This window comes from Numenius arquata, chromosome 14 (assembly GCF_964106895.1).
Source record: "Numenius arquata chromosome 14, bNumArq3.hap1.1, whole genome shotgun sequence".
NCBI lineage: Eukaryota > Metazoa > Chordata > Aves > Charadriiformes > Scolopacidae > Numenius > Numenius arquata.
This window is the reverse complement of record NC_133589.1, coordinates 18913345-18939095: the sequence shown is the minus strand read 5'-3', so window position 1 is coordinate 18939095 and position 25751 is coordinate 18913345. Positions and strand designations below refer to the sequence as shown.

General features: G+C 43.9%; 1 protein-coding gene across 1 annotated transcript in view; it reads right to left on the bottom strand.

The window, feature by feature from the left end:
• MAPK8IP3 (mitogen-activated protein kinase 8 interacting protein 3) overlaps positions 1–25751 on the bottom strand; it is a 77373-nt gene that overhangs the window by 11035 nt on the left and 40587 nt on the right. The window contains 12 exon segments of the mRNA XM_074158685.1: positions 1399–1560; positions 3031–3126; positions 3963–4089; positions 5705–5875; positions 6357–6413; positions 7051–7181; positions 8973–9054; positions 10662–10814; positions 11811–11868; positions 14195–14212; positions 15585–15596; positions 19033–19151. Coding sequence (XP_074014786.1) covers positions 1399–1560; positions 3031–3126; positions 3963–4089; positions 5705–5875; positions 6357–6413; positions 7051–7181; positions 8973–9054; positions 10662–10814; positions 11811–11868; positions 14195–14212; positions 15585–15596; positions 19033–19151 — 1186 coding nt within the window.

Sequence of the window (25751 nt, the reverse complement as noted above, 5' to 3'; positions counted from 1 at the left end):
GAGATCATCCAGTCCAACCTCCTGCCAAAGCATGTCCACCCAGAGCAGGTTGCACAGGAACGTGTCCAGGCACGTTTTGAATGTCTCCAGAGAAGGAGACTCCACCACCTCTCTGGGCAGCCTATTCCAGGGCTCTGACACCCTCAAAGTGAAGAAGTTCCTCCTCATGTTTAGGTGGAACTTCTTATGTTCAAGTTTGTGCCCTTTTCCTCTTGTCCTGTCTCTGGGCACCACTGAAAAAAGACTTCATCTTGACACCCACCCTTTAAGTATTTATAGGCGTTGATCAGATTCCCCCCTCAGTCTTCCCTTCTCCAGACTAAGGAGACCCAAGTCCCTCAGCCTTTCCTTATAAGAGAGATGCTCCAGTCCCCTAATCATCTTTGTAGTCCTCTGCTGTACCCTCTCCAGCAGTTGCCTGTCCTTCTTGAACTGGGGAGCCCAGAACTGCACACAGTACTCCAGGTGGGGCCTCCCCAGGGCAGAGCAGAGGGGCAGGATGTCCTCCCTTGACCTGATGGTCACACTCTTCCTGATGCACCCCAGGATGCCATTGGCCTTCTTGGCCACAATACCACAATGCTGGCTTCAAAAAACCAAGCATCTTCCTAGCTGATGCAAATAAACAATATGAGCTATGCAAATTTCATTCACGTTGCCGCACTAGTGTCTGGAACACTGGCCAAAGAGCCTATCTGGCTCCTTAGGGCAAGAGGAGCTTGGCCACTCATTTCTCTTCTGAGATGTCTGACTAATGTATCAGTGAACGTTCACTTTAGACAATACCATGGAGCTGGGGTGCACTCAACCTTGACCGGCTTAAGCAAGCTGGTCTCAGAAGACTACAGGGCATCAGTGTAAGACAGCTGTGGAAAACAACCCCACGAACCAGAAAGGATAAAGCGTTGTATTATTATCTGCAAACTATAGCTTGGTTCTTAACAAAAAAGCCACTTAAGACTACTGAAAAACAGAGCTGGAATAAACCTTCTGAACCAAGTGTACTCATGGACTCTGCTATGTCTATGTTCTTTTTAACGAAGGTTTGCCTGGTTTTTTGTCTTTTAATTCACAATGACGGGGACTCCATAATCTTCCTACCAACCTCACCAGGCAAAGTAATTTATTACACTTATTAGTACAAATTTTTTCAAAATTCTGAACGTTTCAAAAGCAGAAGTTGGAAAATTTTATCCTGAATGGTTTATCCGAAATCACACAGAAAAGTTACTGAAGAGCCAAACCACCACAACACTGCCCCACAAGATGATGTCTCAGAAGTACAAGCTAGAGCACGATACAGCACAGTACAGAGTTATTGAGAGAGGGGTCATGTCAGGGATGGAATGAGAAAAAACACTGGAGGGAAGAAAAAAAAAATCAATTTTCTTTTCTGACCTTCTTCTTTTCAGGAGATGTATGATTACTTTTGTTGTTCTCGCCTTCCACTTCCCTATCACAGGTGAGGGGATCACGTCCAGGATCCAACTTCTGCCCATTCCCAGGCTCCTGCTCCAAAGGTCTCCATCCCATGAGATTGACTCCAGCTGCACACCATAGCTAAGTAACAGAAACAGGAATCTTAAACTAAGAATTCTGGAGGCTCCAAGGTCTCTTTCAATTCAGGCACCTTTGTAGAGAACTGTGGACACATGTCAAACACCTGAAATATTTAGTTCTTTATTTCTACTAGATGACATAGTCAGATTTGATGTAGGTAAGGTAAAGGTTCTCTGTAACCTAGCAGAAACTCACTGTTTTTTTTAACAGATGTGACTAACAGATTTAAAGAAAATAAAAATAATAAATCAGATGCATAACTGAAAACAGGCTTCGGAAATGTCCTCAGTTCTTCTGACTCTGGGGTTCCTAAATCATGGTAGCAAAGCAAGCAGGACACGGCAGATGTTACTAGCTCAGGGTACAATAAGCATGAGTGCTTAACTAAAATCAACAGTGACTGCTTGGCTGAGGATACACATTCAGTGCACTCCTGTTCCTCGTCCCCCTCCCACCCCTTGCACTCTTCTGCTTCCTCACACACTCCTCTGCCAAAAAAAATCCGTGTTTGTCTGATCTTAGAAAGCTATGTAAAGAACAAAGACAATAAAAAGTGAAGGAAAAAAAAATCTGCTGGTTTAGTTCTCTACGTAACAAGTGTAGGGTGAAAGAAGCACACTGCACATCTTCTGAAATCAGATTTAGCTAACCTCCTATGAGCTATTTCCGGATAGATTTTTTAGGATTTTTTAGGATTTTAGAATATTGGGAACAGGACTACAGAAACAAATACTGGATTTATCCAAAATGATAAAGGAAAGATGCTGAACAGAATACTATTCAAAGAGCACACCAATATTCTAGAAAGAACCAACAGCATAAGAGTTTTCCTACAACTTAACATCAGAATGACATCTAAAAATCACCTCTGAATGAAGTTAATGACAAACTGCCTATTTCAAAACAACTAGTTATATCAGATAAAAGTGCTACCTGGAGAGAGATGACCATCTATTCTCAACCGCAATTCTACTCAAAATATTCCAGTATTGATAGATACAGGTTCACAAAAATTTGTTCTAAATAATTTTGGCCTGTTACCAGTGAATCCCAGTCAACAGTGGAATCTAAAAAAAGAGCAATGAAATGCATTTTTACTTTCACCCGCTTGTTTTCATGAATTTTTATATTGTTTTGTATTATGCTCTAAGGACTCTTAGCAAAGGCCTTATAAGCATAAAATGTTGCTGATATTATTTAAGAGTTCTGTCAAAAAAGCGTAAAATGTAAGACAGAAGCATGGGACTTGGCAACCAGAATCAGCTGAGAATTATGTCCTTACAGAAAGAGGTACTTTTCCCTACATACACTGGAAACCGCCATTCAAAAAAGGAAGCGGAAGCTAGAACTTGGAATATACAATGTAAAAAAAATATATATTGTTTTAAAAATTGCACGGTTAGCAACCAAAATTCGTTGCTTATTCCATGGCCCCTTTCTGGACTGGAATGGTATGCAGAGACAATGTACCTTCATGGTTGGGTCCTTCTCTACTAGTGGGCGACAATATACAGGCACGGGGACATTTTTCATGCGGGTGTCTTCCTGACCACCATTGGGACTCAGCTGTGGGGGAAGAGAAGACGAAAAAGACAGTACAAGGCTGTAAACACCAGGCTATGGTAAGAGACATGTAACCAATATGGTAGAACCAAACCTACTGGCCTCAGAAATGGGTGCTGCTGAGGCTTCATCTCACATCTTGTATGAAACAGAGTTCTTACAGGGATGGGAGCAGCCTACCCAAGAGACTGCCTCTCTCACCATGATACTGTGCCCCATGTATGGTCAACAGAAGCTATACTGCTATGTCAGCTGCACTGCTGATGGAGAAAGAGTTAACGGATTCTCCATCAGAACACTGGCATTCCCTTCCATCATGGCCTGAAACTTATCCACTTTCAAGCCACACTGCGAGACTCCTTCCTTTCAGGTGGTATTTGACAAGTTAAATGAGTCATAGGCCAACAAGTGAGGCTGATGACATTTGATTTTGCGTTACTGCTGGATTCAAGTGGGAGCAAAAAGCCCTGCATTTGGTTTTTATACTAATGATTGGTAAAGTTCTCTAGAGTATAAATGAAATATCTAATGTTCAAGTCCAATTATAATAACAAAGAAAATAAAAACTAGTACTGGACTCTGGAGAAAGAATTTTAATTATTTCTGGTTTAGGCTAGGTTCCTTCAGCACATTCATGCAGAGCAATGCCCCCTACATTAGGTGGAGATGATACAGAAAAGATTAATTTGATCTGTGTCTACAAGTACCATACATATAAAACATGCATACGATACCTCAAAATTACATATTTAAGGCCTAAGGCTAAGGTTACCAGTGGGAGAGTTAGGTCTTAGCTGGTTTCACTTTGAGGGATGATGTTCCCGGAGAGTGGTCCCTACCTGCTTGTACTTGGCAGGGAGGCTCCAGCCGCAGGCCTGCAACCGCCCATCATCATTCCGCACATGCTCCCGGACCTGGCGGTACTGCTCCCGTTTCTGCTCGCGACGTGCTGAGGACGTACAATCACTGGGGAGAGAAGCAGCAGTATTACTTCTCAATCTATGGTTAAAAACAGAAGCTGAAGGTTAAGGGAGTGTTGCCATAGCAGGGGGAGGAAACACAAAGCAAACCAAATCCACTTTTGAAAACAGATGCAGGAAATCAGAGAAAGAAAAACTCTGTTAAGAAGCAGACATAGGCAACTCTAATCTCTAACTCCCTGTGATCTGAGCGACGTGGCAGGCCAAATCATTGTCATCTCCACTTCAGTGCTCCAAGAGCCCTTCAGAAACAGGGTATCAACCTTCCATAAGACCTATGAATCTATGAGACTACACCAATTTTTGCTTAGCTGTTATAATTTACTGATCTAATGTCTCGATCAGGAAGACATTTTGAGTTCTTCCCCTCTTCATTATAGTCAACTATTTATCTTTCCATTTTAAAGCTTTCTCTGCTGATAAGGAAAATATGCACTAACTGCTGATGAAACTGCTGGTTTCAACAGAACAACTCCAGCTTTGCACTGGCAAAGGTTAAAAGAAAAATTGATCTGTGAGCTCTTAAAATATGTTTTAATATAAACAAATGCTGTTTGAATATCAGTTCCAGCTCTCAATAGGTTTTAAAGTATAATTCCAAGGTACAAACAACATCAGCAAAAAAATCCAAAACAAAATCCCCTACACACACACACACACTGACATATATACTTAGAATAAAAACAACCCCCTGCTAAAACGGAACACTTCCTTGCACATGCTTCCTCCCCTGGGGAGAAGATGAGAGAACTGTTTCTGACAGTGGGTAGTCACGCTGTTTAATGCACTGCTGAAAAGCACTCAGACACCAAACAATGACTATTGTAATCAGATAAAAAGAACAGAATAAAGGCCATGGGTATCTATGAAATACAAATTTACCCTTCTAAAGACAATCTCCCTTCTCCTGATCTAGCGCCTTTCCAACAAATCCTTCTTATTGCAGAAGTTATAATACCTTACCATCACATTCCCCTGTCCTTCCACAATAACATACCAAAACCATGAAACCGTACAACCTTGTAATGATAGAACACCACATGCATTTTGAAATCAAGTAAAGCACAGGAGAGTTTCCTCCCTTCATGTCAGAGACATAAAGAATAGAGTCACAACACTTCGGGGCTCTTTTTTAGCATGTTTAAGATTAAAACCAAATATTGTAACCTAAATGTGCTGTTGAGAGAACTTTTCTCTTCACCTAAACTCCTTGTCAACAGGGTTGGGCAAGACACTCTATCCCACTGTCCCAAGGCTGCCTTCATGCTCTACCACAAAAGCCCTACTTCATTCTATCAAGCAGTCGGCAAATACGAGTGCAGAACTAGGGCTGAGGCCAACTCAAGCCTACAGCATTCCCTGCTGAGATGAACCATCACGGCCTAGAAAGCCACAGCAGCAATGTGTTTGGGAGGACAAAATTTGCTGAGCCCATCCACTTGGTAACTGATAAGTGAAAGATCACAGAGATAAACCACAAGGACAGAAACGTATTAGCACCACATAGACTTTTTTTAAAGCAGAAAATAGCTTGTTTAAGAAAAGCTGCTATTTGCAAGTGCTGTAGGGGGACCTGGCTTGGCACACAGCACATGACTCACTCCTCAGGGAAGAACTCCAAAGTGCGGCTGCCGGAGGAGATCTGGCACATGGTGTGACTGCGACGCTGGCTGAACCCGGCTGTTGTTGGAGACTTGTAGTGGATGTTCACCGATGGGTAGGTCCTCTTTGCTGGTGGGGGACTCGAGGAAGAGCTAAACAGACGGCTGAAGCTAGGGACAGAAAAAAAGCCAACAAATATGAGAAAAGGTGCATGGGGAGACAACGCACCACAGATTCACAACAGGGGAAGCAAGAGGTACGCAATCAGGGGCTGTAAGCCTTTGATGAAATCTGCCCTATTTCAAACATAAAGCTAATTCCTCAGTTTATATGACATAAGGTGCTTTTAGCTTCCAGAAACAGATACCTCTGAAAACAGCCCTTTATTAAAACTGATTATGAGTGTATGTATGTTTCAAGTCAAGGGTACTCGTGATCTTTTTCAGCTTGTAAAACAAAACCAATGCGGATGTTCAGATCTGATTTCAATTTCACTAGGGACAAAGAAAGCTCTTGAAGGCAAAAGGGTTCAGCTAACAACACTTTCAGTTGACCTTTCATTAATGTCAGAGTCTATTAAATTGCTCCCTAAAGTAGAAATGGCAATGCTTCCCCTTTTCTTAATCTTATACAAACCACCGAGGAACTTACAACTGCCAAATGGTGGATTTCTTTTTCTCCTGGACGGATGGGTGCTCACGGGAAGCTCTAAGGAAAAAGACAGAAGCAGCAAGTTAATTTCAGCAGTTTCTGCCAACCATCAAGTTAATTTTAGCAGTTTTTGCCAAACAGCAGGCCATTTCCATCAAGGAAGCCATGTCAAAATTCAGAATTCATTCTAACATGTTCCAAAACACAACAGAGGAAGTGACATGCACTGGTCTTTAATGTAAGTACACCCAACCACTTCATGTTTCCATGTTGACATGAAGTGCAAGTAAGTGTGTTCAATCTGAAGTGTTATCAACTCCCTGCAACGTTATTGCCACAACACTAGTCTGGTAACTACAAAGCCCAGCATTATATTCACTTCAACCATAGCCTTTAGAACTCAGTAATTAGAAGCAACCCTCTTCCTACAGCTCCTCCTAGCTTAATCAGCACACAAGAAACAAGTGAGAAAAACAACTGCCCAGTGTCTCCAAATAATGATGGCAAATCGAGATTTGCAGCCCAAGTTCAGGAATAAGAGAGAAAGAATTAGGTATTAGAAAAGAAGCATCTACAGTTTGGAAAATTTTCAGCACTTCTCAACCTGTATCTTCGTAGGGGTTCGATTGACCACAAGGCCAAACATGGCAAGGTTCTGTCCTAAATAGGAATGTTCACCAACATCCAGTCTCACCTGATCATTTCTGTCCACCTGACAGCCTCCTGGAGCTCCATCAGCCTCTCTTTGTATTGATTGCGCTCCATCAGAACCCGGGCCATTTCCACGCGGGTGAAGCGGCGGCGCTGAGCTATGGGAATGTTGTCCTGCAGAGGGGAGGAGCACTGCTTCAGCCAACAAAAGATGGAAGGGGATTGATGTTAGTACAGGGCAAGTCAGGAGACAGAAAGACATGTTTGTTAGTTCTGCTCCTGTTCTGTTTGATTACCCCCTGACTTCTGCATATGAGGTGTTAATTCTAGACAAGTGAGCTCCAAACTATGGCCCACGGACCTCTGGGGTGTTCTGCAAACCCACGGGAATTACAATTAGAATCACCACCACATTGAAAGTCCCACCCAGGGACTATTGCCAGCAAGGTGCTTTGATAGTCTGAAAGAAATTATGAGAGTTAACAGTGGTCTGTTGGCCCAGAGGTTTGGAAACCGAAGTTTTAGTTCATTAGCAAATCCAGTCACATCAGCAGGGAGCACCACATAATGCCATCCGTCCCCTCAAGAGGACTAGGCAGCAGGCATTCTGAGTACACACTGGTAAAGGTGTAGACCACAAGACACTGAAGACCTTTTCCTCTTTGGTGACACAACTTGGCCTTCCAATGAGGGCACACGCGACTTTGGGTTAGGAGGCAACAGGAATGAGATTCTGTTTGTCTCTTCTGAGGAGTGGAAAATGAGAACACGGCTAAGCTGGGAAAATATCTGCCCCAAAAGAAATAACGCTAGGAAGTGGCACCAGGTTGTGCCTAGACAAATTCCCAAGCTCAGCCCGGCTGGTGAGTACTGCTGAAAGCTGGAATAGCACAAAGTAACCAAGTACCTCTCCAGCCTCTCTGGACTTGGAATAAACCTCTATGACCAGTCCAAACAAGATGTGTATAATTGAAAAGGAATTTGACAACCTTTTTTTTTTTAATTTAAAAAAACAGACCTCCTGTCAATTCAGCTTAAAAGGAATTCAGTCCTCTTCAGCATTTCACAACCACAACTTGAAAATTTTCCTATTTAACTAAATTCTCAACAGACCAAGTTCACCCCAGTTAAGTCGAGAGAATTAGGCTAGAACTGAACCTGCCCCAATACCTTTACAAAGTAAGAACAGAGCAATATTGAAAAGAATTGTATCATCTAATTCCCTGTCTAACCAGAGTGACATTTACAAGGAAAATCTCTGTTACCGCTTTGCCTTTTTTTTTTGGCTACACTTTGAAGAGCTGTCATAGAACAGCAGTACCCTGTAACAGCCAGTCCTGGCTTATGTGAAAGAAATAACGAGAAAAACAATGCCGCAAGATTGAGATTACAGAACTAATAAAAGGCAGTTACTGCTGCAAAACTGTCTGTATAACCTGGATTTCACCATACATTGTCTTCACGGCTTACAGCTTCACTGCCAATGCAGAGACAAGCTCTTCTGGAGAAGCCTGACTATCAGAAAGTGCTAGGTGCTACATTAACTGTTGGGCTTGATGATCTTAAAGGTCTCTTACAACCAAAACAATTCTATGATTCTACAAGACCACGAGAGAAGCCACACTACACATTAGACTGTAACTCAAAATTAGGGAGAACTAGATAAGAAGGGAAGGTCCTGAGCAGGGTACTGACTGTTCTGCATAAACCACCTTGTGCATGGTACTGCCACTGTGTCGGCTGCTCATCTTTGCCAAACTGTGGTTTGAAAGTCCTACGAAGAGGTAATCTCACAGTGTCTGTCCCTTAGCAACGCTCATCAACAACAACCTGCAGTTCACCAGCTTTGCCGTCATTGTTAACAAAGGCAGATCAATCTGCATCTCAGGACTCATACATATGAAGTAATATAAAGTAAGTATATAAACCCCCTTTCCCCGCAGGCATTTTAGTAATGTAATATACCAATTCTGTACAGAGATAGCTGCTTACATCCTCCACCTCCTCTTTGGGTTCTCGTCGAGCAACAATCACTTCAGATTTCACTCTAGGAAACAGGAAGAAAAGCATCAAACCAGAAAGTGATACCATGGCTGGCCCTGAGGTCTTCTGGGAGGAGAATCATCTATGGGAAGGTCTGGCTGCATGCATCACACGGAAATGTTTTCAAACTGCACACTAAGTGTTCAGAGTATGAGATGCTTCTCTGGTATTTTTCCCTCTCTCTGGTAGCATGTTACTCTCAACAGCTTCACTGACATCACTCCATTTCTTTGGAACATTTGATGTAAACACCAAAATACTGACCACTGGCACAGTCCAGCCAATTTCTATTTCAGAGCAATAATCTATGTTCAAACATTTGATGAGATCTTAACCATGGGAAAACTGCCATTATCAGTAACGAAAATGCTGGCTTAAGTTGTTCTTCTGGGCTGCTTCTGTTTTCAACGCAGTGAAAAAAGGAAGGACAGATTGTCATAATGGTAAAGAAGAGAACACCAAATCTGTGCTAATAACATACTTGAAGTATTTAACTGAGTGCTTTTAATTTCTTTAAACTCCATACCAAGGTGCAGTCATGCAGTCTGATTTGAATTACATGCACTTTTATTAACAGCAAAGACACTGCGGAAAAAAATGCTGTCTCCGTCTCCTAAAAAGGCACACTTGCCAGTTAAAAGTCCATGTCCCCACTGCATAATATATTCTATATATTAGAGATATTATAGATATTATGAGAGATTCCAAAGGTATTTTAAAAAATAGACCTATTTCAATTGCTTGTGAGACTACTTTTATTTCAGACATTGTGAACAAAGAGACCAGTCTGTGTTATTCTTGCTGACGCTGTGCTCAGATTACAAGAGGCAACCTTCCAGATTCCAGCTGCAAAATAAACACTGTCCTCTGAATTGAGATAACACAGTGCAATGTGCAGCTAGTCCAAATGTAATTATGTTGCTTTGAGCCCCGTGGGGCATCTTTAGTTTTATGGATATGAAATCACACAGGCTTTGCTAGGCGTTCAGGCTTCAGTTTCTCTAGTTTGAGTGGAAAATAGGAAGTGGAATTTCTCCAAATGCTACCTGCATAGGACTTTAAAATCTCTTCAGCCTCTTCTTCTCATTCTTAACATGAACAATTAACAATAACATGAAACAATTAACAATACTGGCATTCAAATATTGTTTGTGGGAATCTGTATTAGCTCTTTCCTTAAATGAATGGGCATTCATTTCTCTCAGAGCTGTCTTGGGTGCTGCAAGGATCAAATTTTTGAGTTTCCTTCAAAACTATTGGTTCTGAAATTCTACACACACACCCTTTTTTTTTTTAAATTGCAAATTGAAACTCTGAATGCTTCACTCCAGAGAGCCTGGATTTACAGTGGCTGCTACAGAAACTTAGTCCTGGGGAAGAAAATTCTATTGGTTTTCTAAGGTTCAATAATCCATTTCAATCCAATAAATCAATGTGACACTAAAAATATCTCAGCCACCTACCATCAGCCTTGAAGTGCTGTGTATAAGGTACCTTTAAGCTCCAATGCTAACCTCCACAAGGGAAATAGAGTAACATGAACAGAGGAGGTGGGTTTATCTCTCCCAGGGAGTCCTTCCAGCTCCCTGGGGCAAGGTGTAAACCACTCACCTTTTCAGCTCCTCCTCCAGCTCCTTGACTCTGGTCTCCATTTTGGCTTTGGCCTGCTTAGTTGCTTCAAGCTCCCCCTTCAGCACTTCTTGCTCTCCAGACAGCTGGTCCACCTTGGCAATCAAATCATTCTTCACAACGTTCAAAGCATTTCTTAAAGGTGTGAAAGGGACAATAAGCAAAAATGCCCCAAACCATCAGCTGTCCATAAGAGAGACCTAAAACTAAAGTCACAGGCACTACAAGGAGAGTTCAAACGAGTGTACTTAAAACAATTCAGTCCAGCTATAACTCATGGAAAAATAGATTTTGGCAAGGAGTTGCAGAAGAACACAGAAATCACCATAATTGGCCAGGATGAGGTTTGTCCGGTACTGTATTCTGACTGACAGACCAACATCTCCTTAAGAAGATGACAGAACCCTGCAAGCAGTGTAGGGTAACCTATCACCTGCACAAGGTTCACATCTATTTTTAACAGAATGAAGATCTGAAACACACTCTTCAGAACTGCTGTTATCTGTAACTGTGGATAATTGTGGATGATAGTGATATAAATAAGTATTTCAAATCATCTCCAAAATATCTGAAAATCTTTAAAATCAGCAGCTTCCTATCATTATAAGTTCTCCAACTCTCCCTTGGGAGTACTTTGCCTTCCTCTTCCTGGCTGCTTAGCTTTAGTATCTGGTATCTCAGCCTTTCTCAAAAAATAAGTCCATTACATTGTCTGCTTCTCCTTTACCGACTATTAAATCTTTGAAAACTCTCCTCAATACGAAGAAAATTTTCTTTCCAAATAGGAAAAGTTGTAGATAAAAACTTAGAGACAGCAATATCCTCACAGAGACTCAGACCAACATCTAGATTCCCACTGAAGTTAACTGATTGCCATTGACTTCAGCTGGGATCAGATCCTACCAGCACATGCCCAGAGACTTTACCCAAGTGCCTGCAGAAAGGAAACAGTTAAGAAAGTCGCTCAGAAGAGCAATTCCTCCTCTACAATTGAAGGAAGAACAAGTATTCAAGCCAATTTGTTAGATAAATGAGCAAGCCCCCGTGAGGCAGTTCCGGCCAAGACCTACTTCAAGACGACATCTTCTTTACAAATAGGCAGGCAGTTCAGAGAACACAACAGTTCCTTACTTGGTCTCCAGAAGCTGCGAGTTCTCCAACAGTAGATTCCCCACTTCTTTGCCCATTCCTGAAAAGAAAGGCCAAGCAGTTTTCACCTGCTCTCCTTGAAATATGAAGCTTGTATGGCACTGCCTGACTCATGCTTGAGGAACAGAAATCACTTTTGTTAGGCTTCCCTAGGCTTCTGTGTCCTGCTGTGGAGAGTGGAGTACCTCTTGCTGAAAGACCATGCAGCACAAGCAAAGACACCCATGTGTCCTTCTCTAAAGAGCCCAAATGTAGACCTAGCTGCTTATCCCAACTTTCACAGACTCCCTTGAGAGGGACGGAGAGGAGAGCTTCACTAGCACCAGTTAGGGGAAGTCAAGTCAGTAACTCCTGGTTCAGCCATGAGATATTGCAACCATTTTTTATCATCACTCGTACAGAAAGAGGGTAGAAGTTAATGGGTTTTTCACGGAGGACAGCAGAACACTGTCCAAATTGCTGGCCAGATCTGCACATCAGCGATTTTCTTATCTTTCTCAGTACAGATTTAGGATCATAGCTGTGACCAGTTTCATGCACGTGAAAGGCTTCCCGTTATCAGCCTTCCACCAGAGCAATTTTAACAGGACTTTGGATTGCCCATTGCTCTGTCTACCTTTAATAGTTTCTCATAGATATTTCAAATCTGAAGTCTCAGTCCCATCACTTAAGACCCACCCTCAAGAAAACATCTACATTGGACAGACTGCACTTGCACTTGGGCATCAACATATGATGACTTCAATATGCAGATTGGGTTGCAAGCACTTTGGAAAATCTGGGACTAAGAGTGAAGGCAAATTCAGTACTTCATAAAACCATACAAAAAGGAATTTAGGGACCAAAAGCACATCTGAATTGTTTACAGGGACTTGCTGGCTCCCAGGGTCAGCTTCTATCTTACAGTGAGGAAGAGAGGCCACCTGAGAACTAAAGGCAAAGAGACCCCTCCCTGTCAGGGGACAGTGCTTAGGTTTGCAGCTCACTTCTCACTGCAGGTCCCAGAGCACGAAGAAGTCTCACAACCACCAGTGGATGTGCTGAAGTGATCCTTGTCCTGCCCTCTGAACTACCTCTTCCTTTACAGCAAAGACATCAACAGTTTTTCATGATCCATTATTTGCTCATTAATTTTTGCAATAAAATAAAAACAACACAAACTTAAAGCAAATGGAAGTTAGAGAAACATGGTATCGTACAAGTGAGAACACATCACAACACTCCAATATACAGATCCTCTTCCCACAGTTAAATGGGATGAATTTATGATGGCTAAAGCAAATTCCCAGCAAGAATGAGTAAGAAGCAGCATTTTCAAATAACTTTTGAAAAATCAGTAGACAGATAATTAATCACTTTGATGTTTCAGGCAATGTGTTCTTTGGATACTGTGTCAAAAAATACTGCAAATCACAAAAAAGTGACAGACACTAACTGCAGTGTAAACTGAAGTGTATTTTTGGTTTGGCAAAAAGAATGACTTATAGCTCTTTTTTTTTTGTTGCATGCCATATGTTGATCAGAAGACCAAGAAGTCATCTGTTTTAAATTATGTTCTTGTTTCTTTCTAGTGATTCTACAAATGATCAAATAAATATTTAGCTAGTAAGACAATAAAATGGCACAAGGACATTAAAGGTGCTGAGGCACATCAAGGGAAAGAGTTCATTCTCCGTTTTTTTGGGACTAAATCTTTTTCCTTCCAATTCCTGAGTCATCTATCCCTCTCTGCGGCCGTTTTGGGGAGAGAAAGGAACTCTGGTGAAGAGGGTGAGCTATCATGAGAGAGCTAAAAGCCACACAGCATCCCAGTCATCAGTATCTTCACCTTACTTGCGTGTGATATAGTCACAGCCCAATGCTTTAACCAGCGAGAGGTCTGAAGGGCTAGTCTTGCAATAAAGAAATGGATGAAGCCATCCCAGAGCCATAGAATGGGCTCTATGAGATAACCTTACGCAAGCTGTAATGGAAAAGCCCTGCTCATGGGAAAAAAACCAAAACTGTGGAGTGACTAAAAGGAGATCTCTTCACTCTTTTGCAGCATGAAGTAAAGGGAAGAGAGGTCTGGGCAGAGCCATTTCTAACAGAGCCCAGCCTACACTGTCCACCTCCTATAGCCAGGCAGATAGTGTGAAGCATCAAAGTGGATAATCAACTACAAGAAAGAGAGGAGAATCCCCAAACCACCACTACTGACCAGCTGCGTCCTGCTTCTTGGAGAGGTGATATCACCATCACAAAAAACAAACCAAGATAATGCAAGACACATGGAGGGATGTTGAGTGAATGGAAGAAATTTAGAAAAAATGCACATTAAAAAAAAAGAAAAAAAAAAAAAAAAAGAGAAAAGGCCTTCGCCTTACCAAAGAAATCATCCCGTACTATGAGAGCCATCCCATACGAGAAAGGGAACAGAAAGAGATGGGGACAAAGGGGAAGAAAGGAAGAGAAAAAAAGCAGCCATTAAGTACCAGTCTGTAAATAGCAAACAGAGCAGCTCATCAGCACGTGTACATCTGTGTGCAGTGCCAGTGTATGTGATGCCCAGCAGTAACTCATCTACACCTTGTTCTGCTGCTGCCTGGCCTAATGGGGATTTACACCTGACATGTCAGGACAAGCTCATCTGTTTCTTCCATCTTCATAATTTCACCTGGACTCCACATCTTTGGGTTTCTCATCCCCAACAAAGGTAGTTCAACAAACATTATGAGTAGGGTGAGGGAAGGACAAGGGCAGGAGGAAAAACAAAAGTGGGGGTGGATATCAAAGCTCCCGTCTGGCCTTTTTGCACAGGCCTAAATTCATCTCCGCACTGCAACAAACTCCAACTCAGCTTCAGAGGGAGATTTTCTGCGAAAGGACCACAAAGAAGTGACTTACAGTAAAACCAGTTTGAAGTAAAAGAAAGGATGATGCCATCCCTTTCTTTTGTAGCCTCACAGAACCAACACCAAGAGGCGCCAGGCAAAGGAACGTGACAGAGCTCATCACCACACAGCACTGCACTGTCGCCTCTGCCTAAGTCACCTGCCTTTACTACAGGGAAAATTTCATCCAATTTGCACTGAAATCAAGGGAGATCCCCTTGACTTCATCTGAAATTGCATCAGGGCCCCATTTTATGGAAAGGTGCAAACAGAGTGTGGCCCTAAGGCAATGAGTCTCCTTCACCAAAACAAAAGACAGAGGTATTACTTAAACTCCTGCCAGAAAGGCAAAGAGTCCACAAGAGAGGACAGAGGCTTTGCCACTCTAATCCACCAAGAAAGTGTCATGAATGTCACTACAACCATTCCAGAAGAGGGCCTGTATGCATCAACTAACCCACAGTGGCAGATGGAGGGATTCCTCACAACGTGGTTTGCTGAGAGGATAGTGGGAACCTAAGGCAGCCCTGTGCCCACCCGAGCTCTGCTCCAAGCACAGCACCCGGCCTGACAGGAAAAAAAGCACTTTGAGCCACAAGACCTCGAGTGACAGGCCAGTGTAACACAGTAGAGCAAACCTGCAGAAAGCCACACAAGAAAAGCTTCTTGAAACGCAGCAGGCGTGTGAGCACAGAGTGGGGATGTCCCGCTGCCCAGGGACCCACCGGTGCAAGGCAACCAAGCGAGGCGAAGGTGGGAGAAGTCTGCAAAGCCAACTGTGTTTGGACAAGAGCAGGGGAGTATCACACGTGTATACCACGTCACTCGACCTCAACCAGGAAAAAAGAAACAACAAAGGAAACTGAGCAGAGGAGATACACACCTGAGAACTCCCCTATGGGCCATGTCCAGCGAAGCACAGAGAGACAAGGGAAAAAAGGAAGTGAAAAAAGGATCAATCAGTGACTGAAACCAACAAAATAAAAATTTTGTTAAAAAAAAAAATTAACAATGATTCAGCCATTTCAATGTCAAAAGGCATGAAATAGTAAGGACAGGACCTGCCATGACTGTAGATGGCATGACTCTACATACAGGACATAAAAAAAAAAATCAAGGGAAGGTAACCCGAGGTACAACTGCAACCACATGCCTCAGCTACCTCCAGTTTTCCAGACATGAATCTCAGGCAATTGTATCTTTCTGGACTGGATAAACCTTTTTTTTCTCTTTATTTAGTCATGTACAACTAAATGCAGAAAAGCTAGTTCCCACTACCTTCTAATTTTCCCTTGCCTCGTAATTTTAGCAACTAGATATTCTGATAATAAATGTGCTCTTCAATGACACTTTAGCTTGCAAAAGACAATTAGTTGCATTTGAAAACCTTTTTTCTTTTTCTTTTCAGTGCAGTGTTGGTACTCAAGTTTGATAATTGTATTTCAACTTCCATACAAAAAAATATACATAAACTTACCGCTAATACAGCTGAATTTCTGTCTTCACCACCCTGTTATTTGAAGGGAGGTTTTAATCTCCAAAACACAGTTGGGATCCTAAAACTGAAAGGAAGGAACCTGCCCATACTGCACAATCAAACGGCCAGTGCTCCTTCACGTCCAGAAGCTGCTGGGACAGGGAAGAGCAGGAACAGGGAGATGGGAGAAGGGGGAGCCTACCCAGGATCAGGAGGTAAGGTAAGGGCCTGTGATTAACAAGTGAATATGCAGGAAAACAGCCAACTAGTGTTCCTAAGGCTGTAGTGAGAAAAAAGGGAATTTGGTCTACAGTTACCACTAGGAAGTAGTTGTTCTCATTCCACGTTTTTCTCCAGAATACTTCCTATATAAACTCATATATGTAAAGCAGTATTAGAGGCAGGAGGGGAAACCCACATGTTTTATTTATTATTTTATATTCAAAAATTGCAATGAAGATTGCCAATTTTGTGCCAAGAGATGCTGGCTGCCTTTCAGATATCCAGGAGGGATGAGTGAAATTCTCCATTCAAGAAACAGACTTGCCTTCTAGCAACTCCTCAAGGGTAATTTCTGTAAGATCCTTCTATTTTAAAGTCCTCTTTTAGTGAGATTTCTCTTTCTTTAAGAAACTGAGACCAAAAGGAGAGAATATTCTTTGAAGACATTGTCAAGTTTTGACAGAGACTAGAGGAAGTATTCAAATTTCATTTAGGTGGGGTAAACTTCATTAATTCAAACTTCATTAATTCTTTTGATTTACAGAGAGAAGTGAGCTCCAAATATGACCCAGAAAGAGAAGAATCCTTTTGGCTTGTGGATCTCGTTTCTTACATCACGTCCATAAAGCTCTTCCTCTGTGGCTCTTCAAAGGTACAGCACAAAGAGAGAACAATTTATCTAACAAAGAAGTCAAAACTTTGAACAATGTTGACAGATGTGTCAGTACTAAGATCTAGCCTTTTGCTTCCACCTTTACCCGATTTTATTAGTGCTTTCTAATGCGCAATGACAAAAAAAAATAGAAAAGAATTCATTTCACTTCCTGGTCAGAGACATGACCTCTAAGATCTCGTTCTGCCTTCCTCCCTGTGTACAATCCTGGCAACACGTGTGTTCATTTTAAAGAACACTTTTATGTAGACAGAGTCAGTAGCCAGAACTCAACAAAAGGATTAATCAGAATAACATTTTTCACAGCAAATTCAGAGAATTACCTGACTTTATCACAGCCCATCACCCAGGTTTGAAAAGGAACCAGGAGAAAGAAGCCTCCCTATTCTGCTAGCCTGCCACATGATCGCCTGCAAGAGTTTTGCTGCTCTGCTCAAATCAGAAAATTGTCCCAGCACAGAAATGTACTTTTTGTAAGCCACACTTACATGGGCACTGTTCAACAAAGTCTCTATATGTTTTTATCATGAGTGGTAACTGCCAAACAACAGGTGTCTCACAACTCAAAATCAATCACTGGTCTTTGGGCAGCCTTATTACTGGAAGAGGTGAAGCACCTTTGACTTTAACTGAAACTGTGGTGATCAACCTTGGAAAGTTTGGGCAACCAAAATCTTTGGCCCTTTGAAAACAACAGTCTGCATTTCTCACTGATGACTGGGTCAGACTACAGGGTAATCCAAAGGGGAAATGGACTCCCGGAAGTCAGGCTTCCAGAAGTGTGAAACAGCTTGTCCAAAGCAGTTCATACACCGAGAAAATACTTTTCCAGAATAGTAACTCTTAGAAGCTGACAATCCCTGATGCCCCAGACCCTCTGGGGAGAGAAGGAAAGCAGCAGTCGGCACAGTGATTAGTGGAAGATAGCCATATAACCTCTCCTAGATATACACTCTCCTAGTTAAGGAAGCACCTGAGGACCAAGATAAAATAGATGGGCAATGGCAAGATTGTCAGTGTTTTTAATGCTTTGATTCTGCTAGGAAGAGAGTTCCCAATAACATATTGGGGCTGGCTAACCAAAATTCATTCCAGAGTAGGTAGGTGAAGCTTTAACTGTCACATGTAGATCCTGCTGTCACCTTCAATTTTAAGGAGTCGTCCCAGCCCTTTCTGCAATGACTGCTAACATCCAGATGATTCTCAAACCTGGAAATCTTGTTTTTCCTTCTAAATTCTTAATTTTGTAAGTATCTGCACATGTTGGCTCCAATTCCAGGCAGAGAAAGGCTGTGCTTTGATCTTGATTCTTCTGTAGATTTTTTTCTTCTGGCAATCTTGAGTTGGAGGTGAAACAGTAGATGTTTTAACACTTCAAGCAATGGTCATCAATCCACGCATGAGAGCATTCTGACATGTTGCAGGGCTAGCACCATGCTTCTAAAAAAAAAAACCAGCCTAAAAAGTGAACTACTACCTTTCTTAGACTGACTATAAAAGAGTAGAGGCTGCAATACAGACCATAATATTTCCATATAATTTAAACTTCAAAAACTTAACAAAATTAGTTACTTTCTTGCAAATTTCAAACAAACCTTTTATCCCAAGTGCAATTACTAGTGTGTAAAACTACTAGGGGGGAAACTTGAGGGAGGAAGCAGAAGGACCAAGTTTTGTCTTTGAACTGTTTGTGTGGGAGAATCCTATAAAAAGTAACTTATGCACATAAAGACAACCCAAATAAAAGTTACCCAACAGTTTAAGTTATTTTCTAAGTAAGCATTGCTGTACTGCAGGTACATATTTCAGTCACATAATGTCTCAATTTCCATGCTATTTTTTAAAAGCCAAACACCCAAATTCTTGGGAAAAAAAAAAAGATAATTTAAGTGCTTCTAGAAGTTTAATATAGTTGCCATTGTACCAGAGAAAACAGAATGGTTCTAAACAAGTTTTTACCTAGCAGATCTGCTCCTTCATCAACATCCCCGATAACTTCGGACCCTGCTGTAGAAAGTTCATGATACAGAGAGTCTGTGTTGATGCCAAATGCTTTGTTCACAATCCCCTGTGTTGGGCTGTTGTTGGAATAAAAAAAAAAAAAAAAAAAAAAGAAGAAAAAAACCCACTGTTGTTACTTGCAACATTTAAGCTAGAACATTTCTCCCTGAAATAGTGAGCATCCCAGACTATTGTGATCAAAACCCTTAGAGCACATTCTACCTGTTCACCATGGGTTGATTCAGGGAACGTACTGAGTAAAGAAAAAAGCATATTTTATTCCCCATACCAATGACAAATACCTATCATGCACAGCCTCAAAGCTCACCCAGCCCACTTCATTTTAAATCAGAATAGTTAATGACTATTCAATATTTGATAGAAAAATTTCAACTTGCAGAAGCTCTCGGCTCTGAGTTTTCAGACTCTGCAAGGATTAATCACGGAATTGTCAGAGTTGGAAGGGACCTCTAGAGATCATCTAGTCTGACTCCCCTGCTGAAGCAGGATTTCCTATAGCACATTACTCAGGACTGCATCAAGGCGGGTCTTGAAGATCTCCAGAGAAGGGGACTCCACGACCTCCCTGGGCAGCCTGTTCCAGGGCTCTGTCACCCTCACTGTGAAGAAGTTCTTCCTCATATTTGAATGGAACTTCCTATGTTCCAGCTTGTGCCCGTTAGCCCTTGTCCTATCACTGGGAACCACTGAAAAGAGTCCAGCTCCATCATCCTTCAACCCACCCTTTAGGTACTTGTAAACATAGATAAGGTCTCCCCTCAGCCTTCTCTTCTCCAGGCTAAAGAGTCCCAGCTCTTTGAGTCTTCCCTCGTAAGGAAGGTGCTCTAATCCCTTAATCATGTTATTGCTCTACGTTGGACTCTCTCCAGTAGTTCCCCGTCTCTCTTGAACTGGGGAGCCCAGAACTGGACACAGTATTCCAGCTGTGGCCTCACCAGTGCAGAGCAGAGGGGCAGAATGACCTACTGTCCACACTCTTCCCTATGCGGCCCAGGATTCCATTGGCCTCTTGGCAACAAGGGCACATTGCTGGCTCATGGAAAGTTTGCTATCCACCAGGACTCCCAGATCCCTCTCCTCAGTAGTGCTTTCCAGAAGATCCAACCCTAACCTATATTGGTGCCTGGGGTTCTTCCTCCCCAGGTGCAGGACCCTACACTTGCCCTTGTTGAACCTCATTAGGTTCTTCTCTGCCCAGCTCTCCAGCCTGTCCAGGTCTCGCTGGATGGTGGCACAGCCCTCTGGAGTGTCAGCCAGCCCTCCCAGTTTGGTATCATCAACAAACCTGCTGAGGATACACTCCGTCCCCTCGTCCAGGTCATTGATGAATCTGTTGAATAGGACTGGGCCAAGTATTGATCCCTGGGGGACACTGCTGGTTACAGGCCTCCAACTTGACCCTGCTCCATTAATTACAACCCTCTGACTTCTGTCACACAGCCAGCTCTCAATCCACCTCACTGTCCCCTCATCTAGCCCACACTTCCTTCATTTTCTAATGAGGATGTTATGGGAGACAGTGTCAAAAGCCTTGCTGAAGTCAAGGTAGATGACATCTACTGCTCTCCCCTCATCCAGCCATCCAGTTATAACGTCATAGAAGGCTATCAGATTGGTCAAGCATGATTTACCCTTGGTAAATCCGTGTTGACCACTTCCAGTAACTTTTTGATCTTGAATGTGTTTGGAGATGACATCCAGAATGAGTCTCTCCACTATTTTCCCAGGGACAGAGGTGAGACTAATTGGCCTGTAGCTCCCTGGGTCCTCCTTTTTGCCCTTTTTGTAGACTGGTGTGATATTTGCCTTCCTCCAGTCCTCAGGCACTTCACCTGTTCTCCAAGACCTCTCAAAAATGATGGAGAGTGGCTCAGCAATAACATCTGCCAGTTCTCTCAGCACTCGTGGGTGCATCCCATCAGGGCCCATGGACTTATGGATGTCTAGTTTGGCCAAGTGGTCTCTAGCCCAGTCCTCCCCAAGAGAGGGAAAGTCTTCCACTCTCCAGACCTTCTCCAGGGTCTGGGATTCATGTGGGGCAGCTTTGGCAGTGAAGACTGAAGCAAAGAAGGCATTCAGCAACTCCGCCTTCTCTGTCTTCCACCAGCAAGGCACCCACCTCATTCATCAGTGGGCCTACATTTTCCCTAGCCTTCCTTTTTTTATTGATATACTGAAAAAAACTCTTCTTGTTATCTTTAACTGTGGTAGCCAAGTTAAGCTCTGCTTGGGCTTTTGCCCTTCTAATTTTTCCCCTGCATATCTTCACTACACCTTGATATTGCTCATAAGTGACCAACCCCCTTTTCCAGAGATTGTAGACTTTCCTTTTCTCCCTGAGGTCCAGCCAAAGCCCTCTATTTAGCCAGGCCGGTCTTCTTCCCTGTCGGCTCGTTTTATGGGACCTGGGGATGGCCTTCTCCTGTGCTTTTGAGAGTTCCTCCTTGAAGTATGACCAGGCTTCCTGGGCACCTATGCCCTTCAGGACTGCCTCCCAAGGGACACTCTCAATCATGCTCCTAAACAGGCCAAAGTTTGCCTTTCAGAAGTCCACGGTGGCAGTTCTGCTGGCTCCCTGTCTTGCTTCTGCAAGAATTGAAAACTATGATTTTATGATCGCTCTGCCCAAGATGACCTTCAACCTTTACATCCCCCACAAGACCTTCTCTGTTAACAAGCAGCAGGTCCAGTAGGGTGCTTTCCCTGGTTGGCTTGCTCACCAGCTGTGTAAGAAGTTGTCTTCCACACACTCTAGGAACCTCCGGGACTGTTCCCTCTCTGCTGTGTTATATTTCCAGCAGATATCTGGGAAGTTGAAGTCCCCCATGAGAATAAGGGCGAGTGATTGCAAGAGCTCTGCCACTTGCTGACAGAATATTTCATTGACTTCTGCATCCTGGTTTGGGGGTCTGTAATAAACTCCCGCCATGATGTCTGCCTTGTTGGCCTTCTCCTTGATTCTAACCCTAAGCATTCTACACTGTCATTCCCATTATTAAGTTCTAGGCATTCAAATCTGTCTCTAACATAGAGGGCCACCCCACCACCTCTCCTTCCTTGTCTATCCCTTCTGAAGAGCTGGTAGCCATCGATTGCAGCACTCCAGCTGTGTAAGTCTTCCCACCAGGTTTCTGTGATGGCAACTATATCATGGTTTTCCTGCTGAACAATGGCCTCCAGCTCCTCCTGTTTGTTGCGCAAACTGTGTGCATTTGTGTAGATGCACTTTAGCTGGGCTAATTTTCCTGCTGCTTTTATGGGGGGCCGAGCCCCAACACCGTCCCTGACCATGCCCAGACCCTTCTGTGGTTGCCAGCCTATCACTATTCCTGATGTCATCACCACATGGGTTACCATCCCCCACCTCTGCTGAGACAACAGGCCGCAAGACCTTGCTAGCGCTTTTACCCACCAGCACTGGTAATCTGCTCCCAGGCTCCTCTTTAGTAATCCTGGATTCATCCCCATCCCCCTTCAAACCTAGTTCAAAGCCCTTTCAATGAGCCCTGCTAATTCTTGCCCCAGTATTCTTCCTCCCCTTTGGGTATGGCTTGCCCCACCGGTTGCCAGCAGGCCTGGTGTCCTGTAGATCATCCCATGATCAAGGAAACCAAAGTTCTGCTGGTTACACCAGCCTCGGAGCCAGGAGTTCATCTGCTGGCTCTTCCTGTTTATCCTCTCATCAATTCCTGCAAGTGGTGGGATAGAGGAGAACACAGCTTGTGCTCCTGATCCCTTAACCAGCCATCCAAGGGCCCTAAAGTCTCTCTTCAGTGCCCTTGGACTATTGGTAGCTACCTCGTCGCTGCCTACTTGAAATACTAGTAACAGTAATCCAAGGGCCGGACCAGGGTATGGAGATTTTTCTGTATATCATTAATTCTGGCCCTAGGGAGGCAGCTGACTTCTCTGCGGGATGGATCCGGTCTGCAAATGGGGCCTTCTGTTCCCCGCAGAAGGGAGTCACCCACCACAATTACCTTCCCTTTTTTTTGTTGTTGCTGAAGTCCTAAGGCGTGGGGTTGGGTGGCTGGCTCTGGGCAGCTCACTGCACAGATCTTCGTCTCCATCCTCATATGCCTGGCCCTCGATATCCAAAGCCCCGTACCTATTTTGTAAGTGCAACTGGGAAAGTAAGGGGGGCTGGGAGGAGTTTTGCTCGCGCCTCCGAGGAGGGACCTGCCTCCATTCCCCATTGTCCCTTAAGTCCCTCTCTTCTGCCTGGTGACAGGGAGATCATCCACCTCCTGTAGAGCCTCTGCCCGATGCCTGTGCCTCAGGGTACGGCTCCACCGATCTATTTCACTTTCACTGTCTCTGATGCTTCTAAGTCTTTCTATCTCTTCCTTCAGTTCCACCACCTGCCTGAGCAGGCGGTTTATTTGATCACGGCGCACACGGGCGGTGTCACTGGCTCCCTGGGGAACAAGCGCCAGGCTGAGGCATTCGCTGCAGCCGGAGACCCGCACAGACACGTGTTTTTGCGGGGGCTCGGTCTGAGTTCCCACACTCCTCCTTGCGGTGCACTCCGCAGGTGCCGGGGACATGTTCTCCTGCGGCGCCGGGAGGGGACCGCCCACCGCCGGCTGCTTCCCTCACGCTCCGCGCGCTGATACTCCCGGCACGCGCTCTGCCCCTGCCGCCGCTGGAGCCGCCCGGCCCGCCCCCAGCCCCGTCAGCCTCGCGGCTCCCTCGCGAGATTCCCGACTCGCTTCGGGTCTCTCCGCTCTCCCTCGGCTTCTCCGTCTCCGGGAAGGCCCCTCTCCGCGTGGCCATTCCCACGCTCCTATCAGTTCAGGGAGCAGCTTTAGACAGCAGTAAGATCAGGTAAGGACTTAAACGTTGAAAACAGCAACGACCTTTCTTCTTCGTCAACTTTTAAGTGAAATTAGCCTGAAGGGTTAGGTTCTTCTTTGGGTGAGTCTACGCACTAGAATGTTTCTTCCCATTTCAGCAAAATGTATTTCATTAAAGGTCAAAGTTAATGTTTTTGAATCCTATCATATAGGGGCACATCTTCACCTCTTAGTGTCTTTTCATCAAGAATCTTCTTCATTTCTTGACAGCCTCAGGGCTCAAACAGAAAACAGCTGTTACAGGAGGTGAAGGTGAGGCAATCTCTGGGATTGTCGCTGCCAACTCTTCTAAGTGCCCTGCCTTGTATGAGGGGAATCAGCCAGCACGAAGAGAGGCTGTGCAATTTTTCCAGCAGTCTAACAGAAACCAGTCTAACAGAACCAGTACCACTGGAGATTATCTCAAGTTGTGTGGCTTCATTCTTAGATAAATCAAGTCTCAGTGATAATGCCTGGAGGTTACAAATGGGGTGCAGTAGATGCCTCTGATATTGCAGAGTTAAGTTACGACACATTGCAGAAAAAAGGAAAAAAAAAAGTGGGTTTTTTTCAATTACAGAAAAATTACAGCTACCTAGACATCTGAGAGCACTGTGGAGTTACAAATGAGTGCCATGACAGCACCAGAATTAATCACTTTGCGCACTCTAATGGACAGCACAAGTGACAAGACGTAACCAGCACTCAGCGACTGACCTGAAAACCTAATTCAGCTTGAACCTACCTCTCCAGCACTCAACTTCTAGAAGCTGTATGTATGTCAGAAGCATTCTGCTTTTAAAGCAGCAAGCAGTCTGCTCAGCAGCCCCAGAGTTAGCTTCTGTCTCCTGCAGCCTTCAGTCTCACTACTGGGATCGGAGATCACTGCCTGAAGACCTCCCAGTGCGGCAATCCTCTCCCTTCCCTTGGGTTTGACCAATTTTCGATCTGATCTCATCAGTCACTTTTGTCTTCCCCACAAAGAGCTGGTTCGGCTACCTAGATTCCTCCTGCATCTGACCCTAAAAATTGCCCATGCATTGTACATATTCTGAGGGGAGCTTAACTGTATGTGGTTTCACAGTTGAGAAATTGCTGCTCACACCCTTCTCGATGAGAGAGTGCTCAACAGGGGGAGTCCACTCCAGATTTGGACTGTGAGGAAATCTTGCCTTAACTTTGTCAGGGTATTATCTTCTGCATACCTTTAAGAGCTAGGGGGTTATTTTTACTAGCATAGTGCCAAATTACCCACCAGACGACAGTAAAAATTAATTAAGCCTGTAAAATTAACCACCAGAACTTAGTAAAAATGAACCAAAGTACCCAAACTAGTAATTCTACACTAATACATGCCTCACAGAAATGCGGTGTCAAAATTAATAGACTTTAGGGAGCCTCCTATTTAGTACAAAACAGGGCATGGATAGGAACCAGAGTCGCAGAGTAGTGTAGTAAAAGTCTCCTAATTCAGAGAACTCTGTCAAGGTCCTGAGCACACTGATGGGTCAAAACTCCTCTGAGCAGCCTCATCAGTGGGTGGGACTGGCACCCACCCGCTGGTCCATGCTCTCCCTTTCACCTCAGGTCTGTTCCTTCAGTCCTTCTCTGAGCTACACTGTAGGTGTTCCTGTTTTCAGCCCTGTCTCCTTCTGCTCATGGGTAGCACCGGCACCTCATTCATCCCCTTGCCTTGTCTGGGGCTGCTGCCAGAGCTTGTTATCAGTGCTCTGCCCTCTCCGTGGGACTGGGATCGCTGGGGTTACTCCTGCTTGTCCTCCCTCATGTAGCAGCCCTGCTCCTGCTCTTCAAACACTTGAG